Below are 21,493 nucleotides of genomic sequence, written 5' to 3'. Positions count from 1 at the left end.
TATATTGAAAATGTAAGTGACAGCAAAGAGTATTCCTTCTCCTGAAGGCCTGGGCATTAAATGTCCTTTCCACATTACCTACTCCAATCTCTCTGTCCTCACATAATGGGTCACCACAGGGACCAAAAAGCCTACCTTCAAAGACAATTTTCTCTCTAATTATATTTTAACTGCATATGAATAATTTGCTCACACGAACAGACGTAATAAACATACAGTATACAGCAGAGGTGAGAACACCCCTGTCCAATGACACTTTAATGTCAAATGACTCAAAATTGTATCTCCCTAATTGCATTTCTTATAAGTTGAACAGTAGGATATTTACTCTTGTGTACAATTAGAGCATAATAGATGTACTCTATTAAAAATACAGGCCCCACAGTAGGAAGTCAATGCAACAAAAGTCAGTACCACTTTCATTACTGAGATTCAAATCTTTTTATTTTTTCAACACTTCAATTCTTCTTCAGAAACTCTTGCATGATTTTATACATGTCATCTCCCCAACACCTTCTGCACTTATTCAGCCTCATATCAGCACACTGCCACCTCCATGCTTCACTGCCGGGACTATGCATTCACTCTGCTAGTCCTGGCCAGGTACACGCCAAACATGCTGGTCCCCATCTGAGCTGAACACATGTATCTTGGTCTCATCTGACCAAAGAATATGCTTCCAATACTCACCAGGCTTCTTTTCATGTTCTTTAGCAAAGTTAAATCTTGCAGTTTTGTGCCGAACAGCAAGCAAGGATTTTTTTTCTTGGATCCGTCCACAGCGGTTGACGTAATGCAATGTCCTTCGCACTGTCTGAGCTGTCACAGTAACTCAGATTCCCATTGATAACGCCTGTGCCAAGTCTGAAGCACTTGCCTGTCTGTTTTTCCAAGCTAGATTGTACAAGTAGCACACTGTCTGTGGCGCCATTTTAGGAGGACAGCCACAGTGGCTCTGATTAGTGGTACTGTGGTTTGTTGTATACCTCCTGATTACTGCTGCAACTGTGTTTCCACTGATTTTTTAGTTTAATCACCAATTTTCCTCTGCCAATTATTTTTCATGTGGAGCCATGATAGACTTGCAAACACCAATAACAAATATGGTTGCCACTGATAAAAGTTTATTTGTATAACTGTTTTTTTTTGCGAGATAATTGGCAATGTTGTGCTGTGAAAGCTTTTGTGTCAGTTTTTCAAGGTGGTCCATCCTGGAATACATAGTGCATACCCTGGGTGGTAAGTTGGAATGAGAGGTGTTCATCTGGTGTCCATCTCTACTTCACATGACCATATACTGTGACAATGAATTTGAATATGATACCAAAACTAGTTGCTTAAAAAAACATGTCTCAAAAAGTGGCAAATTGGTGCATGTTGTTCCTGTAAGATGCTGTAAACAGCGTTAGCATTTCTTGCCAGACTTAGTTTGAGCTCTGGTGCCAGACTCAGAGAGCCAGCCCTCATAGTGCCATAGGCCATAGACCAGCAGACGCAGAGTGTTTCATGTTTTTGGAAATGCCATGACACCAGATGTCCCTGATGTCACATACAATAGAGCAGGGGTCTCAAACTGAGGCTTGGGGCCAATTCCGGCCCCTAAGAGATTTTATTGGGCCCGCAAATTTCCATTGATTTAAAAAAAATTGAAAATTTCCATTTATTTAAATGGGCCACCCCAACATTTACCGTAAAAATGCGGCCGCCCAATGACCAGACTGGACGTTCATCGGCCCCTGGGTAATTTGAGTTTGAGACCCCTGCAATAGAGTGTGTTTGTACATCTCTGAGAGAGGTTTGTTTTATCTTCTTCTCAAGAAAAACTTTTTTTCACTGGTTCGATGTTGTAAATCACACCATTACATAAACCAGTGCGTTGGAAAGAAAGACTACATTTAAACATTTTCATGTGTGGCAAAACGTCTCTATACCTGTCTCTGCCTATATCAGTAGGACCCCTAGGTTCAGTGTATAGTCTTTGATCTAGCTATAGACAAACGTTTGCAAAGCTAAGCTATCATTTTAGTCTTCCACCTCATTCACTATGCCTTCTGCCTGCAAAAAAAGTACCAGACAACTGAACGTTTTCCTTGGTCAATACAGTCAACACAGTCGGACTGTGCCCTGCAGAGTCTCAGACATCCTGTTGTTGTTCTCAGAATGTCTGTTTTTGTGATGACTGTCAAAATGTAAAGATAGTTAGATAAAGTATTCTTAAGACTGTGGTTACAATCTCTTCAACGTTTCTCTTTACTTACTAATTGAGGGGCCTTAGGTTTTGGGTTTAGATGTGTTTTTTTTCTCTTCTTGCTCTTTAAGCACTAAAATGCATGAAAGGTAACTGCCCATTAGAACGGTATTCATCAAGACATGACTTTACTAAACCAAGGGGCTATGCTAGGCTACGCATCACCTCCAGTCTCCTCCTTGGTCAAAGGAAATAATAAATAATCAAACTTCATTATCTGAGACCGCAGGGGCTTTACTGAGTGCATTAACGAGCTGTTTGAAGGACTGGTTGCGGCGATGGTGTGACTTTCCACCGCCTACAGCACACCGAGTGGCTTTCAAACACCGAAGTCGGTCTCATTATTATCAAATGACTCAGAATGTGATGAGCCAGCTCAACTCCCTGTTGCCAGGGGGATAGAGGGTCTGGTGGAGACAGACTGCATGTGCTACCCTCCATCAAGTAGGCACAATGCTCCTTTGAACCTCATTTTCCCAACTGCCATTCAGACAAAGCAAGGCAAATAAATGAGAATGTCGTTGTACAGTGTTGCTGTGCTGTACTGAGTGACTAGAGCTCCTGTGATAGATCACCAAAAAGAATATTTTGGAAATGGTGTCAACATATTTGTCTATAAATCAAATCCTTAGACACAGAACCCATCATTTACACACACATCAACAATATCTCCTAACACTTAAGTGTTAAACATGACAGTTTAATTCAAACATTTTCCCGCACTTGATTCTGTGGAGTAGAAAGGTTCTTGGTAGTAGGTGTAGGGAACACATCTCTGAGTAGTCAGGCTTGAGACCTAGTTTAAAAGCTGTGCCAGAGGCCTGTTTGACCCTGCCGCTCTCCCGTAGCCTTGGGCCTCTTGCCTAGGCCATTAGGGAGATTCCTCGTCTTGGTGCTGCAATGACAGGTGAAATGGAGCACAAAATCCCAGAGCCAAGAAAAGCCCCTCTCCACATTGCAAGTCCTGCTCTCCTCTCTCTCTCTCTCTCTCTCTCTCTCCCTTCCTCTCTCCCCCTCTCTCTCTTTCTCTCTCTCTCTCGCTCTCTCTCTCTCTCTCTTATTCTCTTCTCCGTTTCCCTCCCCCAACCCGTTCTCTCTCTGTCTCTCCTCATAACCACATAAAATATACTACAGTTATTTAGGGTGTTTTACCTAGTGCCTGGATACCCTCTCAGGTCAATTACAGGGCAGAGGCCTCATTCTGTCTGTAGCTTTAGGAATGTTGTACTTCATCTGGGGGACATCTAAGATGTACCTGTATGAAACCCAAGATGGGAGAAATCCAAGACCCACAAAAAAGCCACACTGAACAGAAATGGAGCATTTTTAACTTTCCCTATTTAATGACTCCTCCTCCAACAGTAAAAGTGTGGACGTCTAGCATGACAATTGAACCATGCATTACATAAATGAGTAAATGTATGATGCTAATGATACATAACTTGTATGTATAAAAAACTAGAAACTTCACCAGTGGAAATGAAAAGAGATTCAGCTCTCCGTTCTGTGACTGGCGGTAAGGCACAGAGGGTGCCATTGTCTCACCCAACATTGCGTGATATCGGCCACGGTTCATCATTTTCATGCCATTTGACCCTGACCTTTCTTTTCTTTTGTCATTACATGTACCGTCAGACTGAGCAAAATCAATGTCTGTCACCCTTTGCGTGATCACAAGACATTACATCCCCATGTTCTCTGATGACCGGTCTGTCACTTTGCATTTGGGGCAGTGGCACTGGTGCCAGTGATGAGAGCAGATCCACCTCATTAGCGCACTCTCCCCTCAGTGTAAGTGATGCAAATAGCACGCCAGCCTGGCATTATGCTAACAGAGTGCAGCAGATATGAAATCCATACTTCATGCATTTTGCATGTGGGGTTGTGCAATTAGTTTGTGTGAAGGAAGGAAGGGAGAAAAAAAAAACAACGCGGTTGCAAATGTTTGGTTGGTTAGACATTAACCACAAGGCTGGAAAACAAATCTGAATAGCAAATTTTGGACGAACATAAAATGTGGATTTTTTTTTTGTTTGAAGGAGCGAAATACATTGGAGATGTGGGGCAAATGGGAAGGAACAGAGGGTGCAAATAAAACATTAATTGCGTGCATTGATTCTGCTGAGAGAAAAACAGAGAGAGAGAGAGAGAGAGAGATACTAGGTGCACAGCTTTTAAATAATTGAAATGAGAAAGAATAAAATACATCAGAAACATTAGAAAAAAACCCGCAGCAGATTAAAGTCAGCCAGGGAGCTACTACGCTAACCAGAGTACCCCCCCAAGTCCCCCCCACCCCCATAGAACAAGAGCACACAGTGAGGCCATACACTGAGGCCCTGATCATATGAGCATAAGTGTGGGTAGGTATGCATTTGAATAAGACAAGGCAAAGGTTTTACTGGCCTTTTAAGTTATGCTTGGCATGATGCCAGGGGAAAAATGGATGCATGAAATGAAAACTCTTTTGAAAATACCATTTTTAAAAACACGTCATTCATCTGACTAATGGCCCAACGTATCATTTTGTAGAAATAATGACCCATTCAGGTTGTGTTTGTAAAGGTGATCACTTGTTTGTTTGTTTGTTTGCTTGTTTGTGTGTTGTTTGCTGTGCGCCCCTGAAGATGGGTGTGTGTGTGTGAGGGGGCAGGATGCTGACGCAGAGGGCCAGACAGAGGCCTCCGCCGCTGGAGCGCCTGGAGTCGGTCATGAGCCAGTTCTCCGACAGCCTGGACCAGTATGACCTGCCGGACGACGCTGACGAGCTGGACCTCAGCTGCCATGCCGACCGTTGCGATGGGAAACAGATGGGTTAGAAGCCTCCCCAAAACCATGCACACAGACACACTCACAGACACACACACACACACACACACACACACACAGACACACACACACACACACACACACACACATACATCTTCACATACTCCCCCTCTCAGACACGGCACACACTCTAATCACACCCTATACATGCTCATATACCCCCCCCCCCCCCACACACACACACTCACGCGCTATACACCCTGACCCATGACCTACTTTTTGTTTTTGTAATTCACCCCACGTCTTGAAAAGTCAAAATTGCTCATTGACCCGAAAGAGAAACTTTGCAGCTTGTTCTCTAAAAAGCCTTAACGGACTGCATCTGTCGGACCCCTCTCACCACGCTGGTGTCTCAGTACTTTCTAGTGAGGGGATTCCACAACTCTCAGCAGATCCTGGTGATTATGCGCAGTGTGGAAGCCGCCCTGGGGATATCCAGGAGAGTGAAACCCATTTCTCTGCGTTCACCCCCAGTCTCCAGCACCTGTGTCCTCCGTGGCCTGCATGGTCCACCCCCTCCGGCCCCATTACTGTGGTATTCTAAAGGTTACGTGGTCAAGCACCAATGATCTCGCCAGCAGCAATGGTGCTGAAATTCCACTCCTATCAGCTGTTGCAACACTGGAAGACACTGAGGGACAACATTTTACTTTTTTTTTTCTTTTTCTTTGGTGGACTCACCTTTGATCTCCAATAGATGCATCATCAATAGCTTTGTTTCTTTCTCCATTTGAATGTCTTGTGTCGTTTGTGTTGTGGTTATTTTCCAGAGTCTGGAAGCATTCCCTTTCGCACCATATATCACTTCCTCCCCTTCAAGTCCATGGACTGTGCAGTGTTCGTGGAGGAGATGGCCGTCTCAGTGAGAGTGACTGATGTGGAACGGTTCACCTGCACAAGGGTACACTGTTTGTTTACCACAACAAAGCAAACACATTCGTCCAGTCAGCCTGGTGTTTTGTGTGTGTTTTCTAAGACTGATTTTTTTTTACAGATGGGTAATTGACAGATTCATTCAAATAGTATTTCTTTCTGAGATCTTCTATCTAAACTGCACAGTGGTCCATCTCAGACAGCACTGATCAGTCAGTAATGATGTGACTGCCTCGCAGGTGTTAAACCCCAACCTGTACACCATTGAGCTGAGCCACGGGGAATTCACCTGGAAGATCAAGCGACGCTTCAAGCACTTCCAGGCCCTTCACCAGGAGCTGATCAAGTTCAGGGCCCTGCTCAGGATCCCCCTGCCAAGTCGCATGTAGGCAGTGATTATGTATTCCCTCAGACACACACACACACACACACACACACACACACACACACACACACACACACTCAAACACACACACACACACACACAGAATCATTCATTGCACAATGAAATATGTTATCTAATTAATTAATCTTGTGTTACACCTGCACACCTACGCTAAGATCTAACCATACCCACTCTCTCTTTCACACACACACACACACACACACACACTCTCTCTCTCTCTCTCTCTCTCTCTCTCTCTCTCTCTCTGACACACAGACTTACAAATCCACCCCATTTACTGTGCAGTGAAATAAGAAATAGGTGTTCTGACCCATTACATCTGGTATTAGTGAGTGTTTTCATGTTCCAGGTTAGTGTGCTCAATTTAGCACAGATGTGACACCTTGGCTCTCACACCGCACCAGTCCAAATAAAAAATAGCTCCCAGCTCCTTCTCATCCAAGCGCGCTGATTACTGAACATGCGGGGCCAAATGAAATCAGGGTGTTTTGCAGATGAGCTGAGCTGATATGACATCTGGAGCTCTGAACGGCTGCTTTTCCCTTCTCTGGTTCCCTCATCCAGACACTCTGTGAAAAGGAGATCGTTCAAAGGCCACAAGCGCTCTCAGGGAGGCCATATTCCCACGCTGCCTCGGAGGCCTGACGCCCTGGTGAAAGAGGAGCAGCTTGTCAGCAGAAAAGTCAGTTTTGTTGCTCCTGATATTATTATTATTGTTCTGTTTTTCTTGTTTTTTTCCTAGACTTCGATATTCAAAGTATACCCAAGTCAGGAAGCAACTGTATAACTGTGTATTGAAAGAGCCTTTGACCATGCATCGAAAAATATCCTCTTAGATGCAGCTAGAGGACTACCTGAGGAACATACTGAAGAGGTCTTTGTATCGGAATCACCCAGCAACAGTACGTTCTCGACCAATTAATGACATTACTTCTGTATCCTCATGCAACCCACACATTTGCTAACATACTTGTGAATAGACAAAGACACTTGAATGGTGTAAGCTCCAGTTTTTATCAGTCCAGAGAAATCTTTCACAAAACCAAAACATCTTTTTTTAAACTGAGGCTTTTTCTATAGTGATGCTTTCTATGGGAAGACTTTTGAAAAGACTTTTGAAGCCGTGCTGCCCTGTGTGAGTCCAGCCCGCTGTGCCTCTTCTCATTAGAGCAGCCCTCTCCACACCCATGTCCCTCTCACCACAGACCATCTCTCACCAGACACGGCACTGCCAGCTCCTAATTACACCTGATTTGCAGGACTAATTGAAAACTACCTGGATCAAGAAACAATCAGACTGATACCTAGTAAAAAGTACAGAATAGAAAAGCAGTATAAGTAAATTAATAAAAAGACAGATGTTAACCTTATTACTCAGTAAAGTCAGGAAATTCAGTGTCTATTGGGGTATTCTGGGGGAATGTTCTGCATCGTACTTTGGGATGGCTGATAACTTCAGAGCTTTGACACAGATATCTATATTCAGTGTGGAACAAATCTCCATTATTCAGCACATTTAAATGTATTCCCCCTTGAGCAGATTCCCAGGCATGATAGCCGCGATGATGATGCCTCACATTTTGTGTTTGTTTTCCAGCTTGAATTCCTGGAAGTGAGTCAGATCTCATTTATCCAGGACCTGGGACCAAAGGGAATGTAAGAGCAACTCCAAAACAGTAATTATGTGACTCTGTTTCAAGCGGAGGCCTTTCACAATGCCCTCGGCTTTTACTGCCGAGGGCCAGCCTTTCGGAGATAACATCAGAAGGAAAACAGTATTCCATCAAATTGTGCAAACACTGTGCCCAGTTGTATGTTGGTCTTGACAAATGTTTAAGATCTCCGCCCTTGGAGTTTAACGTTTGTTGTGTTTTTGTTTTTCTAAAAAAAAACTAAAAGCGAAGGCCTGATCTTGAAGAAGTCCGGGGGAAACACATTTCCTGTGTGTTACTGGTGCGGCTCCAACAGTGTGTGTTATCGCTGGTCCAAAAGGTGAGTACTAGTGTGTGTCACTGGTGTGGCTCCAATAGAGTGTGTTATCGCTGGTCAAAAAGGTGAGTATTAGGCAGTGAACAGCACCCAACCAAGAACTGCTTCTCCAGTTGTTGTAGGTGTGGGCTAAACACACACAATACAATGCCAGTGTGTTGCCTGCTCCAGGGGTTAGATGTATTTCCTAGCTTTGTCTGCTACAGTGCCTCACACAAAGTTTAGGGCAACAATCTGTTCCTGGTCTTTTATTGCACACTATCAACATTTAGAATTCAATCAAAATACATAGCCGGTCATCAAATGTCATCTTATGCAGGTATGCAGAGTACAGTGCAAACACAGTGTTGGGTGAAATGGAGATAAACATGACTTGCACGTCACGGTGTGGTCTTTCTTCTGACCTCTGACACAATGCTGGTAGAATGGGAACGGGTTTGAAACAGATAGGCGGAGGATAACACGCGCTCACGCTGAAGTATTTTCATCTGCAGCGGGCCAATGTTTTTGTTTCTGTTTTATGCCCAGGCTAGTGTTACATTGCATAATTCTCACCGCTCACAAGAAAGCAAACATCATAGCTTCGGCCCCCGCAGTTGAATTTCTCCCTCCGTAAATGGCCTCTCTGGACTCCGGGGTCAAGGCATGTCTTTTGTTGCCAATGTTTATTTGGTAATGACCTCTGTTTTCCTCTCTCTCCACCTCTCACTCACTTTCCCTCTCTCCCCGCCCTCTCTCTCTCTCTCTCTCATGTGACGGCCGCTTCACGTTTCATGGCTGGTGGTAAAAGACTCTTTTCTTCTCTACATGAGGCCCGAGGATGGCCAAGTGGGGACAGTGATCCTCTACGATAAGGGCTTCCACATCAAAATCGGGACCCGCGAGACTGGAGTCAGGCATGGGGTAACCATCGAGAACCTTTGCAGGCAGGTCCAACAGAGCCCCTTTCAGAAGGGTTTACTGGCTTAAATGTATCGGCATACGTTTGTGCTTATCTCCACTGATAAATGTAAATGTGAAATAGCTGTTTATAAAAAAAAAGGTTCCTGTGGTTCTCTATTATGTGATCTATTTTAGGGCGCTCACCATCAAGTGCTCCACGTACAGGCAGGCCCGCTGGTGGGGTCACTCCATTGACGAGTTTGCACAGAGGTACGGGCAGGACTTCCTCAGGGAGAACCGCCACGGCTCCTTCGCCCCTGTCAGAGAGAACACAACGACGCAGTGGTGAGAGGTCTCATACTTACCACCATCATCATCAGTGCAAACATCCTAATCATCCAAGCTCAATAATCATATCATGCCTTTCATCGAAATCTAACTACATTCCCTTGCAATTGCTTTGTTGACAGTATTTCATTTGCATTCTGTGTTTATGTTCTATGAAAACTCAGTTTTGTGTCAGCTTGTAAGTTCATGAAAGCCTTTGCTGAATGATCATGGACTTCACCCTTATCTCCATACTTAGCTTCAGTGAAGGTGTAAACACATTGTTTTATAATCCTTCTTCACCACATACAACTCCATATCTGAGGTTTTTTTCTGACTCAGCCATTCTCTCTGCTTCACCTGAAGGTTTGTAAATGCTGCCGGCTACTTCGATGCCATCGCAGAAGCCCTGGAAAGTGCCAAGGAGGAGATATTCATCACAGCCTGGTGGTAGGCCACAGTTTCAGCCCCTCCATCAATCAGGGTTCCCACGAGAGTGGCCTCTCCCGTGCCCCACACATTTATTTCACAGCTTTTTGTCTGCCACGGGAACAGCCCCAGTGCATTTTGTAAAGGCAGGCAAAACTAGTCGAGCCATAACAGAGACTCCCTTCGGGGAACATCCATTATGGATGTGATTGAGTGGTGGTGTGTGTGGTGGTGGGAGGTGTGTGGAAGTGAGTGTGTGATCACAGATGCTAAATGCAAATGCCCAATGGACTTTAAACTTGCACATAGATGGATTCACTCCTGTTATCATTCATACAAGATCTGCCTAGTGGCTTTTTTTTACGTGACCATGCATCCTGTTGGCCAATAGAAGAGTGGGCAGAATGTCAGTGCATGTGGGTTCACATCTCACAGGTTGAGTCCAGAAATCTTCCTGAAGAGACCCGTGGTTGATGGGAACACCTGGAGATTAGACTGTGTCTTGAAACGCAAAGCGGTGAGATTGTACCCATGTGTTTTTTTATTAATTTTTTTATTTGAGAAATCTTGAGATTTAGATGTTGTTTAATGGAAGCATGTGAAAGATTAACATTTAAACAGAGCAAATCTTTTTCTAAGTGATTTATTATTTATTTATTATTTGTTCATTGTTGATGCTCTGTATATTATCAACACGGCCTTTGATGTTCAGGTCTTATACAGCTGTTTCATTTGTTATGCCAGGAACAAGGGGTGAACATCTGCGTTCTTCTCTACAAAGAGGTGGAGGTCATCCTTGGCCTGAACAGTGAATACACCAAGAAGACCCTGACTGGCCTTCACTCCAACATCAGGGTAAGGCAGGGCCGACATATATCCAACATGGCCCAAAAGCCAGTCAGCCATAGAGAGCCCTGTCCACCCATGCCAGCGTTTAATTGCCCCTGCCACAGGTGCCCATCTCGGGGGTATCAGCAGCCCCTTCTCCCACCCTCTCAGAGAGCCACCATCCCTCCATCAAAACAGATTAGGGAACGCAGCCTGGCTCGCAGCTTGTGCCAGACCTCTGGTCCAGGGTGCTGCTGAGTACTTAGATCATGTTCTAGTGATGAGTGGGAGCTCCTCCTGTCATGGCATGATGGAAGGCTGGGGCGGGGGGCTGGGCAGGGGGCGGGGGGCGGGGGGCGGGGGGCTGGGGGCTGGGGGCAGGGGGTTGTGTTTTGGGGTTGAGGGGTTGTGGGATCACTGCCTGGACCCCTGTGGATCCTGTCTGTGGATGGTCAGGTTGCTCATGGTGGACTGTCATGGGAGACGTGCGTGGCTGGGAGAGAGAGAGACAGTGAATTTGAATGTGTGTGTGTGTGTGTGTGTGTGTGTGTGTGTGTGTGTGTGTGTGTGTGTGTGTGTGTGTGTGTGTGTGTGTGTAGTCTGGGGGGAGGGGGGTGGCCCTGAGGCGGCGTGAGTCTGCCTCCTCCCCTGATGAGACACACAAGGGAACGAACACGACGCCGTCACGATCGCCATAACCGTCACAACCGTCACGCCGTCACGCCGTCAAACCTCTTCCCCCACCGCCCACCCCCCCCACCTCCACCCCTTTGGGGGCTCGGGACCTTTGATTGACGGGCCGTCACATTATCTTAGCGGTGCGGTGGCGGAGCGCGTGTGGAGCGCGTGCGGTGGCAGAGTGGCGCTGGGAAGTGGCTGGGGACCCTGGGCCCTGAGGTGGCGTGCCAGGCAGCAGCTGGGCGCAGACGTTCCAGGGGCCCCGCCGGTGTGCGAGCAGGCTGAGCCGAGCGGAGCTGAAAAACCCAGAGATGGCCACGCGCCGCCCGCGGGCAGGCACACACACTCGTGCTCTCTCTCCGTGGAAGGTTCCGGAAAAGCTCTCTGTCTCTCCTTCTCTCTCTCTCGGAGGCACAGCTGTTTGCTCGCACCGTGTGCTATGTGTGTGGTGGCCAACTCCGAAGCCAGCTGCTATTTCTGGTGCTTTGGGGATGGGATGTTCACCACATATGTTTCATTCCCCTCTTCCTTAAAAAAAGAGAGGGAAGAAAAGAAAAAAACAACAACACATTGTCGAACTTGAACAACTTCCCTTGGACAGAGTGGGAGTTTAGGCCAGATAAGAAATAGAAACCTTTGCCAAGAGTAAGAGATGGGGGAGACAAAGAATGAGTATTGTTATTTCGTGTAGATAAGTATCGTTTTTCAGTGTTTTCATAAGCTGTCCCTTCACATCAGATCCAAGAAAAAGAAAGGGAGACTTAGTCTTTCGAAACAAATAAATACGAAAATGTATTCACTCTTTCCCAGGGATAAAACACACAATCATCAGAATGTGAGTCAACGATCATCTCATCTTCCACAAACTCATGCCAGTCAGACACACAACATCCCCTCCTGGCGGCCGCGTTTCAAGGTTACTGATCTCATTTAGATCCCGCATACACCCCTAGTCAGAAGGGTTAAGGTTATGATCCTCATCAGTCCTTAAGCAAGCAGAGAGAGATGGAGAACAGCTGAGGAACCCCTACGGAAGGTGGGCGGAAGCTTCCTTGACGCCCGCCTGGCTTTATGTTCCCTGACAGGTCATCAGGCACCCGGACCACGTGCCCTCCACGGCCTTGCTGTGGGCCCACCACGAGAAGACGGTGGTGATCGACCAGTCGCTGGCCTTCCTCGGGGGCATCGACCTGGCCTACGGCCGCTGGGACGACTCCCAACACCGGCTCACCGATGTGGGGAGTGTGAGGAGGAGCCCCCAGCCCAGCCCTGGCCTCTCGCCCACCAACCCCCGGGTAAGACACCCCCAGTGCTTCAGTATGTGAACCCTCCATCAGAATGACCAGCGCCCTTAGAGAGAGAGGGACCATCATTAGTCACATGCTGGTAAACATAATCAGATTATAGGTAGATGTGATGGCAAAGTAAAGATGATTGAAGAGGCACAGAGGTACTGCAATTGACACTTAATTTACTGAAGACTGGCTGTCTGTTTGTCTGTCTGTCTGTCTATCTATCTATCGACCTAACATTCTATCTATCTAACAACTGACAGACTGACTGACAGACAAACAGACAGACAGGTGGATGGAAGACTGTCTGTCTACAGTGTATCAGTAACTCCTGTGACTGTAAATAAGTTGTAATTCACATACTGTTAATGCCTTGTCTCGAGTTACTAGTCAGTCGAGGAGACCTTGTACAGTATGTATGTGTAGGATTATTGGCCTGGAAATTCCTCACCCCCTGCTGAAATTATATAAAAAGAAACACACACACACGCACATGCTCACGCACACGCACACAGACATACACACTCAGAGAAACAAACACACATGCTCACACACACAGACAGACAGGCAGACACACACACACACACACACACACACACACACACATATACACACATACACACACACACACACACACACATGTACACACATACACACACACACACACACACACATATACACACATACATACACCGAGTGTATGTTTCAGAAATAGCCGCTTAGAGCAGCTGGCCATGGCTGCTGGCTCTCTGTGTCCGCTGAGCCGTGAGTGGATCAGACAGGGGGAACTTGTTGTAAACGTGACCCACGGAGAGCAATAGCCCACAGTGGGCCCACAATGTTTGTCAACACTGGGCCTGACCCCGTCGGCCGTGGCTGTGCCAGCCTATTACCAGCTGGGTGTTTCTGATGTGTGTCAGGGAAAAGAGAGAGAGAGAGGGTCAGAGAGAGAGGGAGAGAGTGGGATGGAGGGAGAGAGGGAGAGAGTAAGAGTGGGAGATGAAGGAACGAGCCAGGATAAAAGAGAAAAAGAGAAAGAAAGAGAGAGAGGGAGGGAGAAGGAGGCAGTGAAAGAAAGAGAGAGAGGGAGGGAGAAGGAGGCAGTGAGGAATAGCAAGAGAGAAAGAGAGAAAGAGAGAAAGAGAGAGAGGGAGGGAGAGAGAGTCATGCACCTGACATCTGCCAGTAATGCTTATACAGAGGGAGTTCAACAGTGTGAGAAACTGGGTACATTTAAGTTTATGACAATTTGATTTGATTCCATCATTTGATTTGACTTAAACCCTAGAGTGTTTTATTGGCTAGTTAATTTTGTGAGTTAATGATTAATATGTGTAATTTCCAACCCATACTTAAAATTGACAAATGGTAATTGGACTATCACTATATGTTGTACACAATGTAATTAGTAAATACATATGCACTCCATATGCCTGTGTTATTAAGTAACACAAAGACACCTTAGACTTTTCTTTTGTTATTTCCACAGTATTTTAGCAATTATATAGGGGTGAAACCTATACATTGTTTAAGGCTCTCAAGCATGTCTGGATCAATATTGGGGCCAATCTTACAGAGTCCTTTTTATTGTAGTCACCAATGGAAGATTGCAATTATTGAGCATCTGGGGCTGTGGTCCAGGGCCCTCGGCTGATAACCCCCCTGACACACACACACACACACACACACACACACACACACACACACACACACACACACACACACACACACACACTCACTTACATAAGCCCCCTATCCCCCCCTATCCCCCCCCCCCCCCCCCACACACACACACACATACACACACGGACACAGACAGACAGACCCACACACCCTTAAAGAGAGAGAGAGAGAGAGAGAGAGAGAGAGAGACAGAGAGAGAGAGAGAGAGAGAGAAGCACACATGAAATACATACACGCACTCGCACAGCCACACACAATACACTTCCACTTACACACACCAAGGAGCAGCACATAGCCTCACCGGGTTTCCCCCTTCTTCCTCTGTCTCTCCCTCCCCTTGAGAACTGCATTAAACATAAAGGGCTCTGCATGGATGAGTGAGTCAACAAATTACTAGTGCTGCTAAATGGGAAATGATTTAGGCTGAGCACCACCTCCGTCTCTCTGAGACTGCTGCCTGCCTCCCTGCCCGCCCGCCTGTCTGTCTACCCACCTACCCACCCACCTCCCTCCCTCCCTGCCTCCCTGCCTGCCTAGCCGCCACTGGGTCATTAAGTATGGCCCCGGCCTTTTAAATAAACATGATTTTCAGAGCTACCGATGAAGGCCCTTATTGCATTTACTTAAGGCTCTTGGAGTCGCCGCACGCTTGAGTGGACCTATCTATCAAGTGGGCGACGGCCGCTCGTCGCCTGTAAAATCTTTGCTAATATACATGAAACTGTTACAGCTGTTGGTATAACCTTTCAGAACGTCTCCTAAGGAGCCCGGTGATATTTGCACTTAATAAAATTATGCCTACCAGGAGAATACTGCTCTGACATTTGCCATTTGTCAAGTGTTGGGTGCAGAAGAGAGGCAATAGTCCATGAGCCGTTAACTCCCCCCCACCCCTCCACCCCCAAACCCCACCCTAATGCCACGTGGTGTTTTTTTTTATAAGCGCCAATCTGTTGCTGCTAATGGGAACAGTTTGTGACATTCATGACACTGAAGCTGGTGATTAGTAACCTCTGGCTCCATGACAGGCATGACATGCTGGTGTTTACATGATCTGGTGTGTGGGCTGTGTGTCAGATGACCTCAAGGGGGGTAAACATACAAAAATAGCAATACATTATATCAATATCTGTATACATCCTAAGGACTGGGATAGAGGTGAACATTAAACCATTCATGTGTTCATCTCCTCTTATGCCACCTCTGACAGAAGTATCTTTTCCCCAGCTCTCCACAGGGACTCTTGGGGACGGGGATGAGGATCTGAGGTATTGCCTTATGGGTTACTCTGCCCCCTGCCCTGACCCACGGACAGGAGAGGCAGGCGGGGAGCAGGAGGCTGGAGGAGAGGCCGGTGCTGGAGCCGGGGTGGAGGAGCTATGTCTCAGAGTGCCCACGGGTCGCCTCCAGAGGGTCCCCTCAGAGGAGAGGAGTAGGAGTGGCCCTGAGGGACCAGAGACCAGTGAGAGACACACAAACACACACACACACACACACATACACACACACACACACACACACACACACACACACACACACACACAAAAACACACAAAAACACACACACACACACAAAAACACACACACACACACACACACACACACAAAAAAAACACACACACACACACACACACACACACACACACACACACACACAAACAAACACACACACATATATATACACACACACACACACACATGAAGAGACATTTATATACTGTATATATACACACACACACACACACACACACATTTATAAATACATACACAGAAACACACACACATATAAACACACGCATGCACACACACAAGGGTTAGAGTAAGGTCCATGGCCATGGTGAAGATTTTTAGTATTTAAGAAGATGAGAGTGTTATGTCTTGTGTTAGTGTGAGCTTATGGTTAGTATTTTGATTTTAATAGTTTTAAATATTTATTAAATACTCATGATGCTAATAATAATTTATTTGATCTGATGACTGTAATAAAGTATTACATCTTGTGTTGTTGTAGTGTGTTATTATGTTATGATCATGCGCTGAAGGTTGTATTTTATAGTTAAATTGTAGACTATTTGTTAAATGGTGACGGTATGTCAGTTGAGTATGCTGATAAAGTGTTACTGTGTGTGGTGTTGTTGTAGAGCCGCTGAGTGTGAGGGCTGGCGTGATGTCCAGGCCGGTGCCTCCCAGAGACTGGTACAGCAAGAGCCTGTCTCTCCGCTCCAGTGAGTCCGGCTCGCTGGGCCTGGGTCTGCCCCAATCCCTCCCCCTGCCACACGGTAGGACTCGACTGCCTCCCTTCCAAATGCCTCAGATTCAATACACACACACACACACACACACACACACACACACACACACACACACACACACACACACACACTCACACACACACACACACACACTCTCTCACACACACACTCACACACACACACACACACACTCACACACACACATATATATAATGCGTTGTTGTTCCTTCATTCCTTCTGTTGTCAGATGTCCCTTTTCTGATATAGCGCTAGAAGGTTTCTGCTAAGCTAATGGGATGACTTTGGATGGACTTTGGACTTTCGTCCATGAACTGTTTCTCTCTCCGTGTTCTTTGTTCTTTGTCTGTGTGCTGCAGAGACCAGCTCAATGAGAAGCTACATCAGCAATAACGAGCTGTTTGGGGAGACCAGATTCTGGCACGGCAAAGATTACTGCAACTTCATCCTCAAAGACTGGGTCAAGCTCAACAAGCCATTTGATGGTAGAGATTCACCCAGCACTTTTAATGTCTTTCACAGATTTAAACCAGACTTAATGTTAGTTGCTGTGTGACGATATTTATATAGCACTGTATTTTAGGTGTTTTCTCCACCAAAAATGCCTACCCGCACTCAAGCCAAGCATAATCTAGAATATCCCGAAAACTGATTCATATCTCAACCTTCAAGACAGCAGAGCAGTGCAAGGTCAAAATCCTGTAAACAAACAAAGAAACAAGCAAACAAACAAACAAGCAGACAAGAAAACAACATAGAGAATAGACAATGCCAAGAGTACCTCCCTGTTTGATATGTTCAATAAAAAGACATACATGAAAAGAAACAATCCCAGGCAAACAAAACACTGCACGCAGAGGACGTCAAGACACAGACACACACAAACAAAAAGCAACCAAACAACAACAAAAACAAGCAAACAAAAAAACCTGTGGTTGACCCAAACTCCACGCATTCTGCAGCCAGTGGGGATTATGTTCAGTTCACTGTGTGTTACTTCTGGCCCACGTGTGAGGAGGATAACTCCTTTTTTTTAAGGGTGTCCGAGGTCTGCCTCTCTGCCAGTAATGACTAGGTACGGCACTCAGCGGGGGACACAAGAGACCGACTGATATGTACATGAAAAGCCCCCTCTGTCCTTCTAACACAGGGAAATATTTGCCCCACTGTCAATGATCAAGTTTAAAGTCAGCTCATCCTTTCAGAGAGAGTCTGGCATTTGTATTCGAACACACCTAGCAATATCAATGACCTAATTTTTGCTTCCTTTTAGGTTAAATGTGTCCTTTTTGAAAATATCTGGATTGGCTTAAAGGTGTTTTGAACTATTTGTTTTGTCTTATTTGTTGCTTGAGCTGCAGTTGTCATTTGTGGTGTACAAATAATGGGTATCTGGGCTGACTTGGGGTGTTTTGTCTGTTTGTATATTACATATTGTTTGTATGTTTGTTTCTTCAGACTTCATCGACAGGTACAAAACGCCGCGAATGCCGTGGCACGATATTGGAGTTGCGGTCCATGGAAAGGCGGCGAGAGACATTGCTAGGCATTTCATCCAGAGATGGAATTTCACCAAGGTGAGACAAACCCAATTTCTGAGTATATGACTTTTCTTTGGTTTTGAATATGGACTGAATTGACACTAGCACTGCAGTGTACTCTTTTTTTCTTTCACCCTATCCAGTGATATACATTCAATCATTTGTGGAGTTTAGATGTTGTTTTGCCATATTGTTTTCAGTGAATTGTGCGCTGAGTCGTTCTGTTCCTGTTATTGCTTCTGCCTCTCCGGAGTCAAATTCTTGGAATCCTTGAAAGGATCTTCATTAGTTTGAGCCTAGCACCCCCTGCAGTTAGCGATTGCATCTTGTGCTCAATCCCTTCTTCACTTCTCTCTCTCTCTCTCTCTCTCTCTCTCTCTCTCTCTCTCTCTCTCTATATCTCTCTCTCCCTGTCTCTCTCTCTCTCTCTCTCTCTCTCTCTCTCACTCACCCCTCCCCCCCTTTCTCTATTTCTCTCTCTGCCTCCCATTCTCTCCCAGCTCCCTTTTAAAGCAATTAGACTCCTTTTTACTTCAATTGTTCTGTAATTGAATTGGTTTGTGCCTGTATGATTTCCCCCCCCTTTCCAGTGTAGTGCCAGTCATATTTCAGGCTTGGCTGCAGATCAGACAGGTTTTCTTGTTGCAGAATAATTAAAGTGGAGGAAGCCAGGTGTGTGGACGGGGAGGCCGGGAAACAAAAGCCAGATGAATGGCCCTGATTAGGTGTTTGAGCAAGAAAGGCACGGTGGAAAGGCACGCTCGTTTATACGGCGAGCTGGCAATTGACGACTGTTGATTAAGAGACGGCTGTTCTATCATTTTCAGGCATTCATTGCACAACAATGAAGGGAGGCGGTGGAGGGGGGGGGGGGGGTTGGGGGTAGAGAGAGCACTTTCAAAGTAAAAGGAACTCAATCAGTGATATGAATATGAAACAATTTGAGGCACGATTGGGTTGAGTTTTTTTGGTGGCCCAATGCACAGAGGTGTGGCTACACGAGGAGAACGGTTGCAAGTCTACTGGTGCGATTATTCACTGTTGACTTTCACTGTTTTAGAGGTACACACGGAGAAACACAGTGGAGGAGTGAACAGTGAATCTGTCTCCATTTTGGAACATAGCCATGTCACCCTACAGTAAGACTATGTTCCAAAACAATAGTACAGGATTAAAGTACAGTAATAAAATATGAAATAACAGTTTTTGATAGTAACAAGTCACAGTAAATCCTTACGCTGATTTTGTGCACTGATGTTACACCTCTCTGTGTGGAGTAAATGGATCGGGCCCAAACCAATACGGTCTCGTAAACAGTTCCTGTTCCCTGGCTCCGGTCCAAGCTCTCTCTCATTACTTGTTTTATTGTATGCTAAGTAGGTCAGGCTTCATGCCTTGCCCTACTGGTGCAAATGAAGGGGAAACTAATATGCAATATTCCTGTGTGTGTGTGTGTGTGTCTGTGTGTGTGTGTGTGTGTGTGTGTGTGTGTGTGTGTGTGTGTGTGTGTGTGTGTGTTCGGTAGTCTTTTCGGTAAATTGGCCCCTGTGACTCTACATCAAGGTCACTGTCGTCTGAGATAACAATTCGGAAGTCTGCCAACAGATTGGCCTTCGCTTCATTGGGAGTGAATGGATTTTAATCAACACACAACGCCAGTTGTTAATTGCCTGAGCTGCCTGCTGCTAAAATAATTCAATACTTTTATTGTACTAGTTACCATCTGTTTAAAAACATGGTCGCCGGATTACTGTATAGCCTGTGGTGAACGTTGACATGGAATACAGGCTGTTAATTTGCAGGTGGGTCCTTTTTTTCATTATAAGGGTGTAGCGATCGAGAGAGTGAGAGTCTGGCGGGGGAAAAAAATAAAAATGAAGGGGTAGCTACCTGGGCCCAGGGTAATCGGATTTCCAAAACCAACAGAGGGGTTTATTTTTATGAAAATATTTTCACAGATCCCAGATCAGATCGGCTTACAGCGGTGGAAACGCAACTCGGGTGAACTGGGCTGGGGTTTGCCCCACTGTAAAAATACTGTGATACCTTTTAGAAATATAAAGTAAGTGTTCCCATAAACGTTTACGGCGCGGACCGCTCATTGGTGCCATATGTGAGGAGAGCAATCCTGGGCCTGTGGAGCAGGGAGAATAGGCCCCTCCTGAGGAACAATACCTTGCTTATGGGAATATTAAATGGGAGTAAGAGATTGGGGTGGGCTGGGCTGGGCTGGGGTGGACTATGCCCCCTGCCTGCGCTGCAGGGTTAGACTTGATACAGTCAGGGGAGCCTGGAATTAGTGGGGTCCAGCCGCTACAATAGTGATTATGATTCCCCTTCCAAAATGACTTTGCCCTCGATGTCTGCCATTTAAGCGCAATCAGTCGCACTGTTTGAACAGACCTGCAAGGACAAAGAGTTTTATCTCTAATTCATTTCCAGACAAGCAAACTCAATTTCAGTTGGGGAGGGTGGGGTGGATTGAGGAAGGGGAGAGGTGGTGTGGGTCGCTGGTCATCCAGGAAGGCCAGGTCTGTGCTGCTCTGTGCCGTAATTAACATCCTCTGGAGGTGTGACTTCTCAGGGATAACGGATGCTGCTGCTCTGGCTGCCATGGACGTCGGATTTAATCACTCTCTCTCTCTCTCTACCTTCTCATTCTCCCTATTATTTCTCTCTCTCTCTCTCTCTCTGTATCTATCTGTCTGTCTCTGTCTCTCTTTTTATGACTTTTTTTCTGGCCCAGTTGGTGAAAAAGCGCTCAGGGGCCACCTGCTACCCGTTTCTGATGCCCAAGTCCCTGTCTGCCCCCATGGAGCCTCCCTCACCCAGCGGCCGACACACGCAGGCCAGTGTGCAGGTAACTGCCACCCGCCCTTCCCCCCGCTGAGACCGTCCCTGCAGGGGCGTCAGAGACAGGTGTGCCCTCTGCCCACCGGCATTTTGACTTTGGGTCTCTAATTTTTTGTCCGACCCCGCAGGTCCTGAGATCGGTGTGCCAGTGGTCCATCGGCACCAAGGTCCACGAGGAGTCCATTCACCTGGCGTACATCTCAGCCATACAGAACAGCAAACACTTCATCTACATTGAGGTGAGGGCTCCCACTGGCCTCCATACTGCTGCTGCTGCTAACTCCCAAGGCCATGGGTACCACTCCCCCAAAAGAACTGTACAAAGCCCCAGCTATAAAACTAAGATATGTCAGAGAGACCGACTG

The 21,493-nt window shown here is 46.1% G+C and overlaps 1 protein-coding gene across 1 annotated transcript in view; it reads left to right on the top strand.

Moving 5' to 3' along the window:
• Positions 1–4,902: 4,902 nt before the first annotated feature.
• The window catches only part of LOC308364911 (phospholipase D1), a gene marked incomplete at both ends in the record, with an annotated part of 20,287 nt that continues 3,696 nt past the window's right edge, over positions 4,903–21,493 (top strand). The window contains 19 exons of the mRNA XM_080838193.1: positions 4,903–5,062; positions 5,848–5,978; positions 6,190–6,335; positions 6,921–7,038; positions 7,193–7,258; positions 7,954–8,012; positions 8,256–8,348; positions 9,119–9,271; positions 9,423–9,572; positions 9,921–10,004; positions 10,419–10,500; positions 10,728–10,838; positions 12,575–12,784; positions 15,692–15,926; positions 16,606–16,743; positions 17,094–17,219; positions 18,193–18,311; positions 21,022–21,135; positions 21,257–21,367. Of these exons, the coding sequence (XP_080694319.1) occupies positions 4,903–5,062; positions 5,848–5,978; positions 6,190–6,335; positions 6,921–7,038; positions 7,193–7,258; positions 7,954–8,012; positions 8,256–8,348; positions 9,119–9,271; positions 9,423–9,572; positions 9,921–10,004; positions 10,419–10,500; positions 10,728–10,838; positions 12,575–12,784; positions 15,692–15,926; positions 16,606–16,743; positions 17,094–17,219; positions 18,193–18,311; positions 21,022–21,135; positions 21,257–21,367 (2,406 nt within the window). The remainder of the gene's footprint in view (positions 5,063–5,847; positions 5,979–6,189; positions 6,336–6,920; positions 7,039–7,192; positions 7,259–7,953; positions 8,013–8,255; positions 8,349–9,118; positions 9,272–9,422; positions 9,573–9,920; positions 10,005–10,418; positions 10,501–10,727; positions 10,839–12,574; positions 12,785–15,691; positions 15,927–16,605; positions 16,744–17,093; positions 17,220–18,192; positions 18,312–21,021; positions 21,136–21,256; positions 21,368–21,493) is intronic.

The sequence above is a fragment of the Sprattus sprattus genome (assembly GCF_963457725.1).
Source record: "Sprattus sprattus genome assembly, chromosome: 5".
Lineage (NCBI taxonomy): Eukaryota > Metazoa > Chordata > Actinopteri > Clupeiformes > Clupeidae > Sprattus > Sprattus sprattus.
This window is presented reverse-complemented; position numbering and strand designations above follow the sequence as displayed.